General features: G+C 44.9%; 1 protein-coding gene across 1 annotated transcript in view; it reads right to left on the reverse strand.

Moving 5' to 3' along the window:
* The window catches only part of LOC119399252 (nose resistant to fluoxetine protein 6), a 32096-nt gene extending 7865 nt beyond the window's left edge, over window positions 1-24231 (reverse strand). The window contains exons 1-12 of the mRNA XM_049416807.1: window positions 24013-24231; window positions 18582-18766; window positions 17694-17820; window positions 16373-16460; window positions 13575-13844; window positions 11358-11456; window positions 11182-11283; window positions 10022-10187; window positions 7947-8026; window positions 7718-7840; window positions 6958-7078; window positions 3058-3244 (exon numbers count right to left, since the gene is read on the reverse strand). Of these exons, the coding sequence (XP_049272764.1) occupies window positions 3058-3244; window positions 6958-7078; window positions 7718-7840; window positions 7947-8026; window positions 10022-10187; window positions 11182-11283; window positions 11358-11456; window positions 13575-13844; window positions 16373-16460; window positions 17694-17820; window positions 18582-18766; window positions 24013-24091 (1627 nt within the window). The 5' untranslated portion in view covers window positions 24092-24231. The remainder of the gene's footprint in view (window positions 1-3057; window positions 3245-6957; window positions 7079-7717; window positions 7841-7946; window positions 8027-10021; window positions 10188-11181; window positions 11284-11357; window positions 11457-13574; window positions 13845-16372; window positions 16461-17693; window positions 17821-18581; window positions 18767-24012) is intronic.
* Window positions 24232-24650: the final 419 nt, after the last annotated feature.

Below are 24650 nucleotides of genomic sequence, written 5' to 3' on the forward strand. Positions count from 1 at the left end.
TCGATTTAACGAAATTATTCCTGACGGAAATGACAGACGGGTTTCTTCGGGCGTTCGCTCTAACGCCACGACCCTCGGTTTCTTTTGGCGAGGCTGCACGCCGCGCTCTTGTACGAAACAACAGACTGAGAAACAACGAGACCGAATGTCCAATGGGTCACGTGATCGGCGATACTGAATGTCCAACGAGACGGAATATCCAGTTTAGTAGAGAAGACCTTGTCCTAGTTTGAAATTTGTCAGAAAACTGATTCAGTGGGTAAGGATGCTAATCTAAGTTGCTAATCTTTTTCCGTTGCGACTGTACCGACGTATTCGTCAGCCTTGTAAGAACGCTGCCGCATGTTGCGAAGAGTTTGAGTAGGAAGTTGACACCGGCACATGAAGTCTTTCAGGTCATCACATCATTGAAGACCACAAGTGCTGGTTTAGATCATATCGATCCTTTTAAAGGAAAACTAGCTTCAAACATAATATCGCCACCTTTGGCAGTAATAATTAACAAGCTGTTCTCTGCGGCTGTGTTTCCCAGCTGACTCAAGGCTGATAGAATAGTTCCTGTTTTTAAGAAAGCCGATAAGACTTCTGTAGAGAATTATGAGCCAATCTTTATCCCACCTTTCTTTGTTAAGGTAATTGAAAAGTTATTCCACGTCAAATTAATGCGTTATTTGAAGAAAATTAACCTTTTGTCTCCGCAGCAATTCGGATTTCGTCAAGGATATTCAACTGAGCTGGCACCAATTACCCTAACTGAGGAAATTAAACAAGCTATTGACAGAGGTCTACTTGTGTGATCTGTATTTACCGATTTGACGAAGTCTTTTGACACCATACACCATGGCGTATTACTTGCTAAACTCGAATCATCTGGCATGTCTGGTCCTCCACTAAACTTTATTAAAAGCTACCTCAGTAAATGGTAGAGGTTAACGGCAATCTTTCATCGCCCAAGTTCATAACGTAGGTGTCCCACAGGGATGACTTTCAGGCCCACTTTTATTTTTGATGTTTATTGATGATCTACCTACCATTCTCACTAAGACCAAGCGCATACTGGGTGGCACTAAGTAAATGCTTGAATAGAGCGCTGAAAAGAAGGCTGGTGTAGTAAAGTATGAGAACACGTCGCCCGCAATATTACGTGTAGTTATATTACATGAGTTACATCTAATCTATTACGTACGATTTCGGTTCCTGCGAATGGCGACTCATTTTAATTTTCCGACCGAGACGGAATGTCCAACGAGCCCGAATGTCCACTATTGGACGTTCCGTCTCATTGGATATTCAGGCCGCAAGCGTCGGTAGCACTGTTACGTACCAAATGGCGCTAGGGGCGGCAGAGGTTCATTGCCAACACTATATACGATGGTTACTCTCGCTATTTGACGGCTTGTGCGACAGATGGCACTCCTGACAACTTTGTTTCTCCTCCTGCTCGTACGACCATTGCATTCGCTTTACGATTTTACGAACTTCCCTAAATAAATGATCTCCCCACCTTTGCACATCGGCATCCTGTCTTAGCTTCCCGTGACCGTCTACTTGGCCTGCATCGCCCGGACATGGGAGGCGCCATGTCCGGGCCGTCCTCGCGGACTTTGCACACGTGCAGGCGTGGGTTATCGGCAAATTCAAAGCCACGGTAGCTTTTGGGTGTCGCTACGTTACAATTCGAGATTTCGAAGGACCAAAAAATCTCCTTCTCGATTTTACGAACTTCCCGATTTAACGAAATATTTCCAGCGTGGTCAAAGCATCGTTTAATCGAGTTTCAACTTTTCTCATATACGGATACGGAAAGTAAGAAAAGTTAAAATTTAACATGAATTTCTTCCCATCTCGCATAATAAATTGAAATGTGTCGTTGAGAAGGCTACTGCGTGTAAAACCCGGAGCGATAGCACTGAAAGCGGGTGCCACCGGAACAGCAAATGTTAGGCCAATCTTAACTAAAACAAAATACCAGCGACATGTTAAAGAGGTATTGACACGAATATTTTCAGTTGTCGTTTGTTTGCGTCAAATGAAAGGTCAAACCCTCAAGAGCCTAGAAAAGGTAGTGCTAAGCGCGAGTGCGCCCTGGAAAAGTAATTACAGTATGTTTTTAAAAACTAGTTTCGGTTCCTACTGTACCCTGACGTCACAACACGGTATGAGCTTCGCGTCACGTGCTCGCACAAGATATAGTGACGTTTCCACGGCCGTTCTGCATCGTGGCTCCGTTGGTGACGCACAAGCGGCCATTTTGGAAGTTTTGGTGACGCACAAGCGGCCATCTTAGAAGTTTTGGTGACGCACAAGCGGCCATCTTAGAAGTTTCGGTACCTAACTCATCACAACTAGCCAGACTGCTGCGTGAAGTCACCAGAATTTGTACTGTAGCCTGACGTCAAGCTAGTGTGGATGTCAGTAGGTGCGTCATAGAAAAAGTGGCTTTAATATCAACTTAAAATATCTTATCAGTATTCGCTGAGCTTCACACTTGCTCAGAGCCGTCTCTGCATACAGGAGATTTGCATGGCTGAGTAAACTCGCCTTCGAAAAAAGGTGTGAGTCACCCCTTTAAGCATAGGTGCTCTGTAGCAAGTCAGCCTCGTTACAGAAACGACACAAAGCGGGGCAAAGCAAAAAAAAAAAGGAACAATAGGTACGAAATAAGATCCTACGGAAAACTGTGCATGCTTCCAGGTAGTTCTAATAATAATATCGAGGGTGTTACGTGCCAAAACCACAATATTATGATGAGGCACGCCGTAGTGCTGGGCTCCGGAAAATTCCACCATCCGTTGTTCTTTAACGTGCACTGACATCGCACAGTACACGGGCCTCTAGCATTTTGCCTCCACCGAAATTTCCATCGCTGCGGCCGGAATTGGACCCGCAACCTTCGGATCAGCAGCCGAGCACCATAACTGCTACACCACCGCGGTGGACGCAGGTAGGCCTATACAAACCCTGTAATTGCCACCGGTGCGTCGAACACTTCACCAATAATTCAATTGAAAAGCGTAGTCACCTCCGCGGGGAAATGACTACTTAGCATCGCCTTGCCTGCTTGTCCCGTGGCGCATGCGTACGTGATCCAGCCGAGGGATAACGCCCAAGCGTTCTTGTGCAGGGCTGCGTACAGCGCCGCCACGCCCCTCGAAGGCAGTTTCATGTTGTTCCAAGGCCACGACGCGAACACAACCACGGTGGTGCAGCACAGCGACAGAGCCCACAACAGGCACCGGGAACACTGCGGGAGGGAGGCAGTGCAGGCAGCATTACTTGACTATCTGGGCACGTGTTTGTGCAGCCTATAGTCCAAATACCATTCCACATGATGAAAATTTGGTTCACCTTTATTCCTGGCCATAGGGAGCATACATTTGTACAAAATAAAACAATACGAATGCAATGTCATTTATGTTAAACCCAATTAGCCGACTATCTAAGTAATCCTTAATTGCTTTGCTTAGCTATTCACAACTGAGAACTCGTTCCAGCTTATTAATAATGCCACTGTGGGCTTCGTGTTATGTTTTCAGCGACCAAATGAGCATTTCAGAGTCCAGCGTAGAATCTAATGTAGTTCTTTTTTAACGATAAACAGTTAATCAGACCAGAAAAGTCGCCGTCAAGATTTATGATGCGACTGGGTTCGGAAAATTTAGACGCATTGCATCGTTAAACACTTTCCGTTTTCTTCGCACTTGCTTAATGCGCATAGCCTTATTAGGCGATTCGATCGAAAAACTCCATGTGAAGCCAGAAAACCTCCTTGGGCTCAACACTCACTCTATGAAACGCAGTCAAGACACAGCAGAATGTATAACGTAAGAAGGAAAGAGAAGCCGATTTATGTACAGAATGTCACTAAGACAACACATGTAACAAAGCCTTCTAATGAGGCCGTGTCCTTATCCACCAAATCAATTGACGGGGAGATTTAACGGTTGGAGCGGGTGTGGCACCACTGTGCATAGCATATATAGGAGACTGTTTTCGAGCAAAAAAAAATGTTGAAGTTATCGCATTGTGTTGTCACCGTCTCCCTTGTGTCTTTGTCCGCTGGTGCTAGATGTGTTTTCCAAGTCAGAATGCCAACACTTTTAAAATACGGCAACACATAACTTCTTTCCTGGCGTTCGCCGTCCCCTATAATCTAGTTTATTTTAGTGGCACATTTATCTTAACTTCGCCATCTTTGGGAATTTTTGGCAGTCTTTGGAGAAACACGTGGCTCACCGGCCGGAATAACAAAACTGGTGTCATCCCAGAATTGGTTCCATGCGAACATTACTTTCGAAGTCACAGGAGACAATTCTTAAATTTCAACATATGGCGTAAAGTAATGAAGCCAACAGTTAATCAGTGATATTTGCTTAAAGAAGTGAAATGTAATTTTGGTTTTTCAGGACAGAAAGAATGCGTGCTTCTGAGAGTAACCTTTAAACTTCTGAGAGTAAGTTGCATGCCATGGGTGAGTTATAAAACAATTATTTAAAAAATAAAAAAAGAAAACACCCTATTTGCGGTTTGTGACGAAGTCGTAAAAGGACTTATCCCATCAACGGAACGAAGTCGTTTTCAATAGGATTATACAATATTCCTTTAACACAAGTGTTTAACGATAAGATTTGGTATTTGTACTCATCGACTACCGAAATCATTGCTTATAAATAGCTGCGCAATTTCCTTATTTCTTTCCTACAGCATTTTCGATCACAAGTGTAACGCTCTAGAGGAGTTGGTACATATAAACTTCGTGTACGTAGGGCAAAGAACGAGGATGTAGAATAAAGACGAAGACATTCGTCTCGCTTCTTTTATTTCTCGCTTTCCCGTGCATTATACGTAAATCAAGCCTTCTAGACATACACAAGATGACATAAACTAAACAAGAAATGTTTAAGAAGTATCGCTCAGGCTATAAACACAGTCTTAATTGGAAATAGGTCCTTCTCGTAGACGCATTATCGTACGAAAAGAGAAAACGTACTCCTCGCGCCAGCCATCACTTATTCCCGCCGGAAGTATAAGGTCGTTAACCGAGTGGCACTGCGTCCCGTGCGACGAATGCACCGGCCGGTAACCATACACTGCGCTAATTTCTATGCCTGCACAGCGTCTATACGGCGGCATCACTGGAAGAGCGACGTGACGTCGTAAACGTGATCAAGACGGCGAAAGTTACGTCTCCGCGCCGAACAGACAGACAACAGCTGTAATGAAACGCGGCAGGATGTATCTTCCGGTTCGACCGAAGCTGATGAGGCTCGTTCCTGTCGATCAAACAAAATATCAAGCAGCGACGCGACGCGAAGCAAGCGGCTGTGTGTCCCATGCCGTGACGAGAACCACCCTCCTTCGGCGTCTCGTCGGCCGGCTGCCTAATGTCATTCGGGCTGAGGAGGGCAGCGACACGACGCGCGTGTTGTCGCCGATGTCTCCCGCACGTCGTGCGCCGTTTTCTTTGTCTCGCTCATCGGCATGTCTCGTGCGGGGCCGCGAGCTCTAGCGAGGCTGTCTCACCTTGGAGCGCAACGCAGGAAAGCCCTGTGGCTGATGTCGTTTGCTATAAACCATCACTGTCTGGCAGACACTCCCGCTTTATTCAGTGGGCATTGTGCAGTTTAGATGGAACTCTGGCATTGCGGTCTTCCATCTAACATGGAAACACTGGGTAATACGCATGGTTATCTCATCTTACTACTAGTGAAATCAAAACGTTGAAGTGAACTTATTTGTTACGCTCCATTTTTTTTTTTTTTGTTATTGCCAAGCACCCATACTTTTTTGAACGTGGCAAGGCAATTAGTTGCCTTGCCGGAATAATTGCAAATTTTCTGCTCTCGTAACGCGATATTTCGTTGAAAAGGATCAACTTAAAGAGCCAGAAAGCAGTTTGAAGACGGAATTGGACGAAGTTTGGACAAGTTCATCTACTAGCTTTAGTTGTCATGAAAGCTAGAATACCGTACTCAGAGCACCGAAATTCCACAGACACTATCACCAGAGTTTCACTGAACAAGACTCTCTGCTGTGGAATGGAGTGCGGCCCATGGTTGCTCGAAAAGCGTGCGCATGCGACTGCGAGAACCTTATGCGTAAAGGTTTTCTCGGAAAGCGCACGAGGCCTTGAGTAGTAATATAAAGCAGTCGTTGACAAATATTTAGCAAGCGCAAATTACTTTACCTGTCTAATTAGTTCTGGAATGCCTGTAGAATGTGTTTTATTGGCAGTAATTATGCATCGTATGAAGTATTAGGCGCTCTTTAACACTTTCGCCTAAGGCGAAATGACGAGAGTAGTCATTCGGCCTTGAAAATGTCACCAGCTTTTATTAAAGAATGGTGCTTTCTTAAAGACTACATCATCTTTGCATGTAATTTTCAGTGCCACCTTTTGGCTAGTTCTATTTAGCTATATTCCTGTGCATAGAGTGAGATAAAAATAACAACGCTCGGTTGCTGCAAAGCTGTCAGATTTGGGCTACCGCCTTTTGTTCCAAAACGTCATAAAGCTCAGCTCACGCCCCAGATGTGTAACTAGCCAACTAGTGAATGAAAGACAAATCGAAACGCATTTAAGCCACTACAGACCTGGCCTTAATAGTGAACCACAGAGTGATAGTTTGTCAGGTAATTTCGTATATACTAATTTTGAGGTGAGCAGCGCAAAAAAATAGCACTACAAAAAAGAATAAACGGACAACTGAACAAAAGATAGCAGGAAGTAAGAACCAGAAGGAAAGACGACAGACAGAAGCCGAATAAAAAGATGATACAGGTCATGCAGAAAAGGAGGAGTAGGAAACAGCCTTATTGAAGCCATAACGAGGTTGTGAGTTTAAATTGAGAAAAGACAAATAATTGAATTGTCCGTCTCTTCTCTGTATGCAATATATTTTTTTCATGCTCCTTGACTCAGTAATGGCGAACCACAGATAAGAAAGCCGGACTTACCTTACTAGGACGCCAGTGGTCACTGTGCAGCGTGAATAAACCACAGAAGATCCCGATGGCAAAAGATCCGAAGTGGATGAATGGCAACGAATATACCATTTCGCCTGTTTCTGTAGATTTGCTGAAATGTTGCCAAAAAGAGCAAAAATGGAATAAAATTCCCAAATAGTTGGCGTTGCGTGTCGAATTTCTTAATTTCAGTATTGTAGGCAACGCTGTGCTGTCAATCCGGATTCCATCAAAATTGGTCAGCCAAGTTATTGCTCATACAGAAGAATTAATTTTTCAATACATTAGAGATGCAGCGAAAAAAGATACATACGTAAGATTTGCCATTACGCTGAACGAAAATCGCAGTAACATGTGCTGCTCAAGCGCGCGCGCGCACGCACACAAACACACACACACACACACACACACACACACACACACACACACACACACACACACACACACACACACACACGCACACACGCACACACGCACACACGCACACGCACACACACACACACACACACACACACAAACACACACACACACACACACAAAGGAAAGCAAGCATACAAATTTTATAAGAAATATGCACCTAGCGGCGGCGGAAATGTTCTGTCAGCGGTGCTAAAATTCTGTATTTCTATTGCAGTTTTATTTGTTTTGTACCAACTCAAAATCAGTAAGCGTTGAAGGTTCGGTTCATTATAACGGGAATTTGACTCGAGCGAATTTCATTCATCATGCTTGTGACAGAGCTTTTACTTACTCCGTGTCAGGATTCCAAAAGAGTATTAAGGGTTGATAATTGTAATGGAACGTCTGTGCCATCACAATTCCAGATGAAGCTATACTCAGCAACACAAGTATGATTGCCCCAACTTTTATGTGCCTGGAAAGTAACAGTACGAGAAATTGAGTCAAGAGCAAAACTGGAGCACTTTTTAACGTCATTTTTCTTAATCGTTTCACGCGCTAGGGTGGGCAGCAAGCATTACCTCGTCATCAACACGCACAGGGCAGACGCCACCACAAAGATCTGCATGTCCACGCTGATGTACCAGTAGTGGTCCAGGCACTGCGAAATGTATTTTTAACAGCGAAGCTGTTTAGCAAATCGTCCCTTGTGCGGCGAAACCAAAAACTATCCATCATCATAAACAGGCATGTGCCACAGCAATTGGGTAAATCCAACTACTCACCACTGGTCCACTAAAAATGAAGAAAGCAACAGTTACCCCAAGGAATGGCTGCGAAGCGACGGCGGCGAGCCGAAGATCCCGAGTACGTACAAGGAGAGAATAATACTAGGAACGGGAAAGACAACGGCGGCTGCGAGAACACCCCGAAGCGTTGTAAGGCCTACGCCAACGACCACGTCCCCATAATCTATGAGAGGTGCGAACGCTTAGTTTCAGCGCGAGGTTCTGTCTCTGCAGTTTGGACATCAGTGTCATGTATGTGACTGTCTGTGGTTTAACTCGAACCTCGCTGAGCTGAGAATCAACGCAGAAACTACCCAGCATTACCTAGCTAAAGCCTAGCAATGTCCTAGAAGCAACCTAGAAACAACCTCAACACCTAGCTAATGCCTACAATCAACCTAGAGCAACCAGATTAGCCCTCAGAATCGTCCAGTTTCGGTGTTTCAAGACTTGGTGGCATAGTGGAAGCTTCGCCAATATTTTTTTGCTAGTTTTTCCATGGTTGTTTCTAGCAGAATATGGTCTCGTGGACTTGGCTTATGACAGCTTTGAGGAATCGGGTCTTCCTCTGCTTCGCCCTATATAATGCACTATTACAACTCGCAAACTTTTTAAAGCTTTTTGCTCAGCCCCACAGTATTCAAACCCGTCGTTGAATTCAGCGTATTAATGTCCACTCCGCGGTCGCAAAGGCTTGATTCTTCACTAAATGTGACGCGACAGCGAGTGTACGTAGGTGCTTCTGAATATTGAAAACTTGGGCTTGGTGTAGCACGGTGGGTTTCACTGCTTCTGAACCCTTTCGCTTGTTTACATGTGCCCTTCCATGGCATCTTTTTACTCCATGCATCAAAAATGGCTTACGAGACGCGGGTTACAGGGAGAGCAGTACTTAATGGTTAGAAAAGTGGGAAGGGACCAACGCGAATGGAGCACACAGGACACCAGAGAGGACCTGCACTTAAACTGGTTCACACTTTATGTTGGCCCATTATCGAATGGTCAACGGCCTTTTCCAACTCTTACACAGGTAACGCCGAATTATGGCTCCAACCGACGAGACAAGCTTCTCGCGTGGCCCTTCAACGGATTCGACGGATTGCTTCAAAGACTCTCGAGACAGATGGGCAGATGTGGCAACACACTTTGATAAAGCTGTTCTTTAACGTAAGTCCTTGTATGGTTAATGGCATTTTCGGTTTACTCAGAAGCAACACGATAAAGTCGAGCCCATCACCAGGGAAGCGATGAGGACAATTAACGTACATGCACGCGTGACACCTATTGTACTGTTGTAAAAAAAAGGAACAATCTCCGTTAAATATCCTACATGAGCTTGTTGATAAAAGGCAAGTTTCAAGGATAACAGAACATACATATGGTCACAACTAAGCCGACTCGCAGAGAAAAATCCCGGATTTGTGAAAGTCAAATAGTTTTACACTACCGAACTCCAGGAGATTATCAACGTCGCATCAAGTTTGCAGGTTGTTCTAATCGCTTATAGCGACACCTAACTTGACGAAGACCCCGTCTAGGTTACTTACTATACAGCACGACTCATGAAATGAGCATGACGGCCTTTTATACCCTTCTCCTCGCAGCTATTGAAGTCGTCCGTTCAATAATTAGGTTTTTACTGCTACTACTTTACTCTTCCACACCCTAAGCCCAGTTAGCCACTTCCCTAATCTTATATTTTTGACACGTTTGGCACATTTCACAAACTACACCAGTAATCCATAGTTCGCTGTTTTGTCACGTCTTATTAAATATTATCCCACTGTCTGAGTGTTCTCTTACTATCAACTGTCTGGGTTACAGCTCGCGTAGTCCCACAATATTGGCAAGCAATTAAGTAAACTTACAATTTCTTCGTACTTGTTGAAGTTGTTGATGTGCACAAGTACGGTCCACCAGTTTTTCGAGCAGCCGTTGTAATATTTCGAAAGGTGTTCTTCAGCCAATGGTCCACGGACTAACTTTGGTAGCAGAAAGAACGCTAGAACAACAACTATAGCTGGTATCGTCGTCCTGAAAAACGAAGGGATGACGAGCCCTCAATTTGCATGACGTCGCGAAACAGTATAGCACTTTCAACAACAGGCAAAGGTAATAATTCGAAATTGTCCTTGGCCATTATATACGAACGCGATATTACGTGACACATGGATTGCAGAGCTCGCAAGACCTCAGACAGGATTGCTGGATGCCATGATACGCAATTTAAAATAGTACAAGTAGAGCTGTACCGACCAGTTGATAAATAACTCATTCATCCGTTCTCTCAGCGTAGTGTTACAATTTTTCTCCTTTTTTTTCATTCTGCCTGTGTTGTGCCCCATTCCTGTGACTTTTCAATTGGCAGTTGGTTACATAAGGGAAAGGTTTAGCACCATTTAAGGAGTAGTGGCTAATCTTACTACACATAAACTACAGATTTCTCACTTAACGACATGTACATACAGAAATGATAGCTTTGAACCTTTCATGATAAGTATAAAACATCACGAATATATTATAAAAACAAACTACCATAAGACAAAAGGAACTGGTGTACAATATCGCTGCGCCCATACTTTTTTGCAGTAAGACGTACAAGAATGGCGTCCTCTGTGAGTCGAGATGCTTTATGAGTTCATCGTAAGTTTTTTTATTAGAAAATAGAACCAAGCGAGTAAGGATACATCGTCGAACGTACGATATCTACGACTTTTTACCTAATTTTGCGAATGAGCTTTAGAAATATAAGCTCAGAGGTCCTCCGTGTTCGTTTCAGGAGAGGCGTATTACATTGTTTAACAACTACGAAATGTACTCTCCGTTTTTTCAATGAGCAGACTATCATCAGGCATCAGGGATAACTCGCCTTTCACACCATCATTCGGCGTCTAATGAGAATGTTGTGCCGCAAGGGAAGCACAAAATAGTCAGAAAATGCCACCGTAAAAATCTTTACCTCCGACGCGTGACTCACGTGAAACTATTTGTGAGCGTTTCGCTTACAAGTCATTCATTTCTTTTTTACCTGAAGTAGCGACGAACAATGATTATAATGACTTGAACAAAGGCGTTTTTCTTCCGCAGTGAGTCGCGTCTCTGTAAAAGCGTATAACCCAGAAGAAATCCACTGCGAAAGAGGAAAAAAAATTGTTACGTCTTCTCACAACTGTGTATTGATTATCTTTAGAACGAACAAGTTACCTGACGAAGATGAATGTCGACACACACACGAAGCCGTTTGCAACCACTTGAAAACGTAGTGATTCCGTCAGTTCCACTGCTCTAAACATTGAATCTAGAAATCGATGAATAATTAGAGCAGTCAGGTTCAAATTATCAAGAAAGTTAGAACTTTTTGTCGGCAAAATTCAAGCCCATAAGAGAAGAAATGTATCGCACTGAGCAAAAAGTTCCTGAAGTACTCCGAATTGTTTCATCTACTCATTACGGTTGTAAGGTGGCCGAGTTGGTTCGCCAAGAATGTGGGTGCTCTCCACACTTGACGGACACCGTTATCTTATAAAAACACAAAGTGCAGCTAGCACGCGCGATCATTGAAGAAAGAGAGAGCAACATTTTAATGAAAAGCTGAAGATGTTTGTCTGGCTATTTGCCTGGCATGCTACTCCAGGTGCTGGGTGACGATTATGGTATATACACTGATAAACGCATAACACATACAGCCACACACACGTAGACTACACTGTTTACGAAGTTTCGTTCAGGCTCATGGCCTGGATCATTGAAGCGTTCCACATTCGAAGAAAAGGGGATGGTTGCGACAGCCAACCATCAGTCTGATTACGGGACAAGGAGTACCTGCTGAGCACATGCAGAGGCATAAGGTGAGGCTATTAGATGAGGTAATAAAACCAACAGTTTTTATCAATGTTGTCGCGGTTTTCGCTTTTTAATGTAGAGTTTGCTAATATTGCGGCCCCACGTGTTAGTGATTATGGCCTGGTGTTCCTTCTTTCTTTCTTCTTTTCTTCTTGCTTTCCGAAATAAACTTCAGTTGAGAGTCAGCGCCTGTCTCGTGTTCTTCTTCCATCCGTCGTCCTAGTTGTTAACGCTGCACGAAATTTATCACGGACATCTACTCAGTATGACTCTCGCCGCTAGCTTGTGCAGACGGACACCTGCACGCGGACGGAGTTTAGATAACGTCGACGGAAACAGAACAAGCAAGTACCTTTTAAATAACAGAAGGCCTGAGCGTTTTGAGCTTTGTCGTCATGTGGATAGACCTGGAACCCGTATAATGTTAGTTATATAGGTTATAGAAAGTGAGCCGCATTGTCACGCGTTTTCTTTTCGCAGTGGTCTTCAATGAGAGTGTCAGCCCGCTTATACTGCAAGAAGGGAAGACATGTTGCTGTAGTGAGAATATCGGAATACTTACAATTTGCCTTTCAGTATTAAGCAAACGTTATAGGTGACAGTAAATTCGGGCTGTCGGAAACTCACCTTCCTCTTGTATTTTCAATCATTCGGACACGGTGGGAAAGCTACACGAAAACAGTGTTGGCTCTGTTTAGCAGTACACAGCCGAAAACCAGGAACCAGACGCCATGATCTCTTTATTGTCTCGCCACGGCACTACGTGTAGCGCACCTACCCCGACTCGTCATAGACAAGTCATAAAATATGCCCGTCATTTGATTTGGCCTGCTTTAGCATCTACATGCCTAAATAAAACCTATACAGCCCAAGGAGTGTTCAATTTTCCTTTGAGTGCACGTGTTTCTAGGAACAGCACAGCGCGCTCGCATACTGCCCCACCTATAAAGAGCTACCTGTTTTAAGTGTTAATTTCTGTCGCGACGTTTTCCTAGACCAAAATTTTTTCGTATCCTGTCATCAAGAAGATTGCTTTTTAGTGCAACCCTTACTAACTGGGTAATGACAGTGATAATAATAACGCTCATTATAATAACGCTTATCAACTCTCAGTATACTGAAATACATATGAAAGACAGAAGATCTGCAGCAGGGGCGGCTCCATGTAGCTTACTTTAGATGGAAACGCAAGACCCGCAAGTACATTTAAGGTAAGAGTGTGATCCGCTCCTCCTATAGTTTCGCCCTCATACCGGATAGACGTGTGAAAAGTCAAATGTGTGGGCGGAAGTAATTTGGATAACGCGCAACATGTTGCTACTACATGTGGTGAACTTCAGACTGTACCGCGTCTGAGAGGTGATGCTCGGAAGGTGCGATTGCCGGCAATCCTTGCAAGGCTATAAAGGCGACTACAGCAAACACCACCACTCTTCTTCGTCTCAGGACGTCCTTCCATGTGCTGTTATAAGTATACTATAGCGACCTCGGGAACTGATAAAAAGCTACAAAAGGCGACATATAAAAAAGGCGAGCAGATGTAACTAGCCATATCGGCGTATGCAGCCTTACCGACAGGCGTCTGCGTGCACGCAGTAATAAGCGTGGGAGAGGACCACCCACAGTGCACTGAAGAACTTCATGCCATGGAGAAACCGGAGTCTCTGACTGTCTCCACTTTTAATTCGCACGTCGAGGAGCTTTCTCGTGTTCGATACGACGGAATAGGCAACGGCGAGCTTCTTCCAAGGCCCCACCTTCTTGGTCTGATTTCCTTCGTATTTCCGGAGCAATAGGTCGGCGAACGTGCTCAGGATGATCACGATGAACACGGCGCCGAAAAATGAGCTGAAAACAAAAAGGCAACATACGACAATGCTGATTGGCACTAAGCTGCTAGATGAACTGAATTTGCGCGATATCTCTAAATGACTGACGTAATAACACATCTTGTTCTGACATTTACTGCATCGCCATTGTACGTACGTCGGCACAATGGCCATGCAGGAAATGGCAGAAGAAGACTGGTGACACGACAGAATAAAACTGGTGTACGTATTAATTTACTGTTTCTCAGGGCCGCAGCGACGTCATAAACGAATGATTGCCAGTAAAGTTTGTAGACATCAGCGATCCCACTGGTGCGTCATTAAGAGACAACATCTGTGTTCCCGTGACTGCTAGTAGCCCCTTGCCAACCTTAATGCGCTTTCTTTTTTTGCATCACACTTCTGTACTGCGGCAAAAGTGACTTAAGCATTACGCACGCGATGAGATCTTAGAACCGATGTCCTTAGTTATTATTTTCAGTTGACGGTGGCGCTAGCGCTGTTTTTCGGTAGATTTATGGCCGTGCCCGTACAATCGGGAGGATTTGTCAAAGTTCGGGAGTCCCCCGGGCAAATCGGGAGAGTTGGCAGGTATACTAGTTCTCTGAATGTATTTACTGGATTTTGTTACTGTCTCTTATCCCACACCTCACAATGCCCTAAAAATGTTCGAAACAAATAAATAAATAAATAAATAAATAAATAAATAAATAAATAAATAAATAAATAAATAAATAAATCCACTGGCAGCAATGAAGTACTGCCAATTAAAACGCATCTATTTACATGCAAACAAAAGCCGTACATTGATCTCAGTTAGGCCGCTGAAAACATTGAGAAGAAAGTTTGAGTGGTGCGGCGTTAACTTTTCGTGTACGCTATCCCTTTTCCGCAGAACCTCCTCGTTTCATTTGCGCTGCGCTAACGTACGACCAGGCGAACTTCTCTGTCTTCGTCTGCAGAATGCGACCATTATCGTAATTAAGAAACGGAATTGCCGGTTTCTGTGGAATCATAGTAAATATCGACTGTGACGATTACAATATGACCTGATCCCACATCCAGAAGCCACGGATAGGGTTCGCATGCCATCTGGCCTCAATACGCGCGATCGGGCATGCCTACATCGCACAAATACTAAACACTTGTCATTTAGACTAAAATGAATAAAGTTGGAAATGTGTTCTGCGCGCAACGTATTGAAAGACATAGTTCACTTAATTCGTGCCAGCAGGCCCCTATATTTAGGCTTAGAAAGAAGGGTCTTAATGCTCACATTGAACATTTGTCAAAAACTTGAACTAAGGCACGTTCAAGATGCACAGGCAGCCTTGGACCGAGGCTGCCTGTGCATCTCATGCAACAAATAATAATAATTGCTGGTGTTTTACGTGCCAAAACTGCGATATGATTAGGAGGCACTCCGTAGCAGGGGACTCCGGATCTATTTCGACCATCCGGGGTTATTTAACGCACATGCACCTAAATCTCCGTTCACGGGTGCTCTTGCTTTTCACCCCCATCGAAATGCGGTCGCCGTGGCCGGTAATCAAGCCCGCGTTCCCGAGCTTAGCAGAAGAACACCTTCCCTACAAGGCTACCACAGCGATTATCTAATACAAGAAAGGCGCATTCAATATTCCTCGGAAAACTAGTCTCATGGGTCGTGTTTTTTAAATATTTTTTGTATGTTCTGCACATGCTCGTCTACTGACCCGAAGGTCACGGAATCGAATCCCGGCCGCGGCAGCTGCATTTTCGATGGAGGCGAAAATGATTGAGGCCCGTGTACTTACATTTAGGTGCACGTTAAAAGAACCCCAGGTGGTCGAAATTTCCGGAGCCTTCCACTACGGCGTCCCTCATAATCACATCGTGGTTTTGGGACGTTAAACCCCAGATATTATTATTGCACCTGCTCGTGAACTGCGCATATCATTTCCTTTTTCATCATATCCCTCTAGAGTAGCATGATAAACATGACGCCAAGCAAACATCTCCCGTATTCGTCAAAGAACCGCCTCTCCCTCTCTCTCATGCACACACGCACACACACAGACACAGAGAGAGAGTGGGAGAGAGACAGAGAGACGGCCAGCGTGCGCATTTGAAAAACCAGTACCGCTAATTTCAACCATCAATTAGGTGCTTTTTAAAGCGCCGTAAACTGGGCGAACCACGGATAAAGTACGGCCCCCAGATCAACAGTCTCCCCGCTGACGCCTTTACAGAGTGCTTCACCACCTGTAACAAAGTTGTGTAAGGAAGTTTCCTTAAGTAAATCGAATCTCGTGCAAGTTTCACGGTGGGCTTTTATCCCATTGCGTATACGCTCGACAGTCGAACCTCCGCCACAGTCGCGCGCTCGAAAATAAGGACACATGCCAGGTGTGTACAGAAGGGAACCACGAGCTGGCAAGTTCGATTCTTACTTTCACTGCGAGCATACTCTTTGTTTTGTTACTCGGATTGAACGTTGCTGGTGTCACTGATACACGCTTGTAAGGGCATGCAGATGCTGTAACACACCTGCTAATGCTTACTTACATGATGCCAACTTCTAGCTTCTCTAAGCGGACAGCTTCTTTGGTTCGGCAGTACTTCACGGATGCCTCCGCACCGTAAGCCGAAGCCACTGCAAGGTGAAAGTACAGTATGTAGGGCTATCGGTGAGGTCTAAAAAAGGAGCGCATGAAAATTCCTGTTTCATACATACTCCGATGCAAACTTTACGAGGTTGAACCATTTCTCCATCGATGAATTACCTGTTTTTATTTTTTTCTCTCTCTCTCTCTAGATAGAATACGTTCAAAAGTACAATTCCCAGGTACGAACACCATACTCTGCACTGATGTGAATAAAAAATAGCATTTCAAGCAGTAGTTGCACATGGTTGATAGTGGCTTAAAATCGCAGTGCATTCACGCATCCCGCAATGAACTTATTTTTAACAGCGGAGCTCTTTATTCAAGTCGTTGGTTGTAATCAGTGAACAGAAAACTATCATCATCATGAACCGGCACGCGCTCTCTTCGTCCTCTTCTTCATCTTCTTCATCTTCTGCTTCGCTCCCAGAACACGTGCGCCGATTTGCCCGGCGTGGGATGCAATAACTGTGACGGGGGAGAGAACGAGTGCAGAGAGAGAGAGAAAGGAAGAGAAAGATTCTTGGCGAAAAAAATTTCTTGACGAAGCGGGATTCGAACCCGCGTAGCGACGATCCGAAAGCGAGCATCGTTACTATTCGGCGATCCAGGCACGCTAACGGAGCTAATATAGCCTAGTATAGCATAGCTATACCAAGAGGGTGGGAAAGGGGAGTGAGGGTGAGAGTAAAGCATAGAATAGAAAGAAAGAGATAAATAGAGAGAAAGAAAGGGAAGAAAAACGAAGAGAAGGAAATAAATAAAGAGATAAAATCAAAGACAGAGAGAGAGAACTATACAGACAGAAATATAATAAAATAGAAAGAGAGAGGGAAAGAAAGGGAAGAAAGAGAACGAAAGGTAGAAAGAGCGAGAAATATGAAGAAATATATATAGAGAGAAAGAAATAGAAATGAACAGAGACAAAGAAGATACAGAAAAAATAGAGAGAATAGAGAAAAAGAAAGAGAAAAATAAAGAGAAACAAGGAAGCCCCCCCCCCCCTCCAGCTCCGCACTTCCTACAGGCTTGGCACCAATAGTGTGAAGCTGACTTCATTCTTTTTTCTCCCCACCTTATGTTCGCGAGACATTCTGGGAATAACATGCACACCTAAATTAACTGACAATTGAAACTCTAATAACTACAAATGAAACTAGCTACGCAGTGTAACTTAACAAATTACATATATGGAGATAGATATCAGTGGCGACGTCACTCACCACCAGAAACGATTTGATTCATTTCCTTCTGCTGACACGCGGACGGGATGCAGATGCCCGAACGGCTGCCCACGTGAAAGCGCTCTCGTGTGTTGTTTAGCCACAGTCGGATATCCAGTCTCGGGTGCTGAAACGCGGAGAATACGCATAAGTGAGAGTGTACGCTCTTTAAACAATCCTTCAACATTAGTGCGTCTGTTCGACGGTTACAATTTTTTTACGAGGGATTTTTTTTTTAACGTTGTCCTAGGATATCCTTATTCTTTCTTCGTTATGTGCGATGTCGTAGCCAAATTCCAGGCGTTCGAAGCAATAAAACACAACTGCGCATTCATAGAGTGCCGGCGGGTGCAAGATTTACCGCAGTATATTGCATCTGTTACTGATGATTTCCACGGCGAAGACCTAGAAGTCCTCGCTGTGTTGACATTGAGCGCGATAAGACAACACACAGACGCTGCTCGGCGCCGTCGGTGCTCTAGGTGCCAACGCCCATAGCCGCACGAAGTGTTGACGCAATGTTGCCTCAACGTTGTGAATGTTGTTTTAACGTTGTAGACGCTGATTCAACGTTGTGGCAACAATGCGTGCTACTAGGCGCGCGGTGAACTTGGATGCAGCCAGCGTCTCTGGCGGTGACGGTACGAAAGACTCGCCTTGAGCTGCTGTTCGTTTTCGCGAACCTGCCCCAATAGCTTTTTGCTGAAGCTCTTTCGTCAGCGTTGACCTTGGCTGAGCTTGAAGGTCAGATTCATGCATAAAGGTGTTTTCTGGGTTTTTAATGCGAGGAGTTGCGCGGTAGCTTTCAAAAAATTTCGGTCGTCTACATACATGCATGCTTACTGTATACATGGATGCGCTCGCCTTGACCGTCAAGTCTTTACTCACTTGTCGTATTTCTTCCTTGGTAAACGCTGCCAGTAAAACTTCCGTTGGAGGTCTCCAAAAGAGTGTGCAGTACCTTCCCCGAATACCTACATTCGATTCCACGTTGAGGCACTGGTCTTGGCTGCCAAGATTGGCGAATCCTCCTTCGTACACGCCATTGGGCATGTATCCGGTTGCCGTGATCACTGCGACCATTTGGTACTTTTTCAGTACATGGGGAGTGCAAACGTCATTACTGAAGTGGATCTTCATATGCTTGCACATGCGAAATAACTTCGTACTGGTTCACGCGCAGTGAACACATACCTTATGATATAAGGCGAACTAAGGAGAGTCCACAAACAATCTGAATGGTGCTGTAGAAATGCAGAATACCTATTAAACTAGAGCATAAAATATGCGCACAATGTTATATGCACGTACACCCGTGATCAATAGTATGCGCACCAGTGGCCCTGTGAGAAAAAAAATCTTGGGAGCTCAGACTAACAACTATGCAATGTTAGCAAGTCACAATGGCAGAGTTCAGTCTGAAAGTGTCTGAATGACAGAGTTCATCTCTAGGTTGCATGCCAAGGCTTCAATGCTTTGTTTTTAGGGGCGAAGCTCCTTAAGGCGGCACCCGTTCGTCCCTCGTAGTCGTAGTCGTAGTAGTGCGTAACCAGTCGTAACGCTAGTACCAGATCTTGACCTCCAAGGTGGTGCCGGTGGGAGATTTTTCCTGTGCGTTGTTGAACAATAAAAAATTCGCAGCGTGCGCGTTAACTAAAAGCCGAATTCTTCTGTCTCTCATTCCACATTAGCAGCCATTGGCATGTTCCAGTAGGAAACGTTAGTAGAAGTAGAAGTGTAAGTGTTAGCTAAAAGCCGACTTCTTCTGTCTCTCATTCCCATTAGCAGCCATTGTTTACCTCCAAGGTAGTGCCTGGTGAGATTTCTCCTGTGCGTGATTAAACAATAACAATTTTGTTCAAAACGCCGTTGATTGATGAAATAAACCAACGAAAGACGCCAGATGTTTTCTAAAAGCAAAACGAAAGAGCGCCAGATGTTTCTAAAGCAAAACGAAAAGACGCCAGCTGCTTAACGAAAGACGCCAGATGTTTTCTAAAGCAATGGTTTTCTAAACAATGAAAATTCACAGCGTACATGTAAAATTAAAGTGAGCTGCAAGTCGTCATAACTCATCGAACCTTTAAACGCGCCCGATCTCACGTCGGTGATGATGTACTGGGCAGAATTCACGGAAGATTCACGGTTTACCGATGAACCTCCGCAGCTTCGCCCACTCATCATCATTCACTCCGTGGATATGCTGTGATTTTTTTTAGTACACCTGATGTGTATACTTTTTTATATTATGTGTACGTAAATGATGCACCAAGAGATTATTTTCTTACATGTCGCTTCAAAAATGCCTGTTGGCCCGGTTAATTCAATCTTCTTAGGATTGTTTGTTGTTGGACCTTTCACCACTTTTTAGTTGTAACTCCTCGCTTACCTGTCACGATAGCTCAGTGGATATGGCGTTGCGTTTGCACGCGGTCGCAAACTTGGCTGGCGGCCCCTCCTGTCACATCCCGGCATTGTGGAACGATTTTTTTTTTTTTGTAATAGGACTGAACCCAGCAAGAAGCACAGAAGACAAACGTTGAACTTGAACTGAAACTGAACTTTAATACGCAGTTATAAACAAGCCGCTGGTTGGTGCGCAGGTGCGAAAGGAAAAACGTAGCCCTTCGCACATTATCAAGCACAATCATCGCACCCTTCATACATCCGTTTCCAATATGGAGCAGCCGAAGTTGCGTGGAAAAGACATTATGCGTTCCTAACGCGCACGATGACCATTTTTTTACACTCTTGATGAGCGAAAATCGGGCATCTTTTTTGTACAGATAGAGCTGTCATTTTCTACGCATGATTTGACGCACTGCTAATAGTTGTATCAGCAGTGTTTCACCTTCTTTTTTTTTCTATGCATCAAGGTTTATGCAATTATCTTTGGTTCTGCGTCTTAAAAGTCCCGAGAACGAGTGTGTCAGTCAATGCTGGAGTACACAGACACCTTTTACATTGGTCAGATAGATGACCACCTTTCTGCAAGAGCATGCGCAGATGCGCGATGCTCCTTCAAACGATCGTCGACGCCGCTGCCAGTTTAGCCAACGCAACGCTTGCCGCAGGTGAGCGAAATGAGACAAATCACTCCTTTATGGCAGCGCACAAAGGGTGTTTCATGCTTTTTTTGTGTGTGTGCACGTTCCTGAAGTGGGTGCAACATTCACGGCACCGTACATTCGCGTAAGGTTCGCCGGGGCAGAAACGCCGCAGTCTCCGGCCGCTTTTTTCAAACGGTGGGACACCTTGCCCACATACGGCACCAACCCTGTTTTCCTTGGGCGTGCTCTATCAGCTCTCCTGATCAGACCTTATTTCAGTTAAGAGAGGCTTTTCGCAAAAGAAGCAACAATTTCACCAAGAAAACGCGCTTCCTTGAGCCTCTGAATTTAACTGCGCACGATATGTGCGCCCCATAGGCGTGCGCAGGGTTCCCCATTAGGGGGGGGGGGCGAAGCCTTACCGCAGCGCCCCCCCCCGTACCCCCCCCCCCCCTCACCCGTTGGTAGCATTTGAAACAAAACAGGCTTCCAAGCTTCGCTGCGGATGCAAAAGTAAAAATTAAGTGATGATGGGCTTCTCACAATGGCCTGCCTTTGGTTCCCGGCTTTCCGGGAATAAAAACGGGAAAAGCCCTTCGAATGAAAGATCAATGGTCCTCGGCCCACATTATCGTCAATAACTTGCATGGCCATAACCTCGCACTTTAAACAGTGAGGGGACAAGTCCGACTGAGTAAAGGTGTGGGGCATACTTGGCGCCCCCTCAGATGATTAGGGGGGGGGGGGCACCCCCCTGCCCCCCTCGTGCGCACGCCTATGCAGTGCCCGCATGTGTGCTCGCATGGCGCTCCTTTCGCATCTTCTCAGTGACAGATGCTCGTGTAAATTGTGTAGTAAAGTTCAATTGAATTATGGCGTTTCTTCCTTGTGTGTTTTTTTACTTGAGCCGTCCTATTACGCGCCGAACAAAAAATCGTATTCCATAATGCCATTAATTAGCAATGCCACCCTAATACCTTGATTGTCGCATACCCATAACGATGGAATACAAGGAAGCCCGTCCACCTAGATTTAGGTGTACAGTGCCCATGGAATGAAATGCGACATCAAAACTATGACTATAGCAATCGGTATGTTCAATTAATCGATGTAAACCTGCCGTGTCGCTTCGAATATGGCCTTAAAGGTTATGTTGGACCTGACGTAAGTGTATAATCCAATATTACGCCAATGCGACACAAATTAAACACGGTGAGAGCGAAAGTACGTGCATTACTCAACCCTATAGACTGACGCGTTTCGTTCCGTGAGCACTGTATACGTTACGGAGTCCCAGGGGTACAAAATTTATCCGATGCCCTTCACTAGAGTACGCCTAGTACTGAGATCGTCGTTTTGCCACGTAAGGCACCGAAATGTGTGTTTTTGTTCTTCCTCGCACAACTGCATGCCGACGAATGGAAGGTTGCTACAGTTATGGTTGGACTGGCGTATGTTCACTGAGAAGACGCCACAGTGAACAAGACAATAGAAAGAAACGTTTTTGATGCATTTGGAATGCTCGGTTTGGGAAACGCGCAACTGCTTGTTCGATCTCATGGTACATCAGCTCACATATCTTCCATCGTGCTGTACCTGGCCGAAAGAGAAACAACAGGAACGGTCCTGCTATTTAAAGCCGTGCAAGACACAATTTATGAATCGTGCACAGCTCGCAAGCGTAGCAGTGATTTCCGAATCGAACTTTTTTTTTCAATCTCCTGTACACAAAGTAAGATGATCACGTAACTGGTAAAAAAACACTAAAATAATACAATGAATACGTTAGATTTAGGCAATGTGATGTGTGCGCGTTATAATCCTGCTGTAGATATGCATCAATGGTGAGTTGCTGGGCAATAAGTTTGGCGCTCTGTGCATTCGCTTATTTATGGTAGTTCTTGTAAAAAATAAAAATTTGAAGGTTTCTGGGTACGTGTTATTTTCACTAGTAACTAGAATTCAACTCGCTGTTTTTCATGCGATAGAACTTCATGCGAATCGTTTCAGGGGTTGAATAATAAAAGCCCTTCCTATCAGTTTTCTTTTGCAATTAATTGAAGGTTACTGCCGGAGACATCGTGTCGGTCACGCTCAAGGGCGTACACCGGAAATATTACGTCGCAGATTGAGCATCACCAGTCGGTGGTTCCTCAACGAAGGGGTCGTTCTTTACAAGTAATTACGAAGCACAATGTTAACTGTCGCTTCGGCGAACGGAAAATATCCTAAGCATGACATCACCCATGGCTACAACTGAGTGCTTCACTTGCGTTTTAAGTAATACATCAAAGTCGGCCACAAGCTACTCACAATCTCCTTATTTCGGGCTCTTTTCTCCAATTCAGAGAGAGCAGAGAACACAGACTCTGCAAATCAACGTTCAATGAGTCGGAATCACAGCGAAGCCGAACATCGCCAACAATATGTACGCATTGAACACATATCTACGGGGTAACAGCACAGTCACGTGCACTGTGCATGATGCAGAGTCATTACGCACCTCCGTCCAGCTCTATCCACGCGTACACGCAGCACGCTGAACGACACCCAGCGTCAGCCACGAAAAATGCGTTTTTTTTTTGTTATATCACTCTTGCCCGCGCGTCTATGAGTGACCGCTATCGATTACAGTACAGACTGAAATTATTTAGTTTCATGGGCGCGCAGTACGGCGCAGCATATCTAGGCGATTGGGAGTATCGAACTGCATGCAACTTCACGTCTGCACTAGCAAGAGCGGTTCGTTAAATTGTTGGCAATAACGAGTCAAATAAGGCTGGGCTTATCCAAGCACAAAAGTAATTGTCACTAAATGCACACATTCCGAAGTCGACAGCTGCCCGCGGAATTGGAACATCAAGATTTGTTGCAAGCATCAAGTAGGGGCGTCAGTCACGGCAGAGGTCATGAGATTCACGAGTGCGATACTACCGAATTTCAGTAGCATTGAAGCGATGAAACCTGTACAGTTGCACCGGTGCGCGATCAGGTGATAAATCCGATCACGTACGTATGTGTGGAGAAATTTCGAAACTTTCTACAAGGACTATACACATGACTGCCCTTGGAACGTGATGGGACACTACAGAAAAAAAGAAGGGAAAAAGCCTTGCCCCCATCCCATCCCCCTATTATCTTCGAATCCAGAAATCCGATAATCACTTGAGTCTCGCATAAAATTTGATTAGTGCATAACAGAATATTTTACGAATGAAATTAGTGTTTTTTTTTCTTTATGAAGGAAGAGGCTTACTTCATGCACTTACGTTTGAACGCCCACGTCTCGCCATTTCTCAGCGCGAGCGCTGTCTTCAGAAGGCCCAACTTACAGTCGGTGCCGACCATCGGATGCTTGTGGATGTACTTCAATAGGGGCCTTAATTTTGGTTCGAAGGCAGCGAATGCGCCTTCCAGGTCGGCATTCAGGTTTCTCGTCGTTGACTTTCGGCAGCGCTGGAGTAGTCGGACTCGCGGTCGTTGATTCATTCCACATCCACTGTGGATGCTAATGGCGACGAAGTCACCCATTGGAGACATGCGGTCACGAGGCAGGCAGTCTGGAAATTGAGACTCATGGATGCCGACTCAGAAGAGCACTCTCCCGTCGTGAGGCTGTACTCGAGTAACGCGAAAGCTCCCAACGGTTCTCCAGAACGTCCGCACAGGAATTAGGCGTTCTTCAAATACAAGCTCTTCGTTTCCTCGTGTTCGTCTATGGCCCCCACAGACCGAAAAGTGAGAGTCTGCTATGCCGACGCGTCGGCGTTGTGTCACCTCGAGCTACACGTCGTTGTATGCTCAGCAAACTTCCTTGAGGGCTCGACAGTCGCGTGAAGCGAGCGCCTCTAAGCTCGAATGCACGTCTTTGGTCCACACTTCATCATGCACAGTGGGGTCAGTCCGA

Source organism: Rhipicephalus sanguineus, chromosome 1 (assembly GCF_013339695.2).
Source record: "Rhipicephalus sanguineus isolate Rsan-2018 chromosome 1, BIME_Rsan_1.4, whole genome shotgun sequence".
Taxonomy (NCBI): domain Eukaryota; kingdom Metazoa; phylum Arthropoda; class Arachnida; order Ixodida; family Ixodidae; genus Rhipicephalus; species Rhipicephalus sanguineus.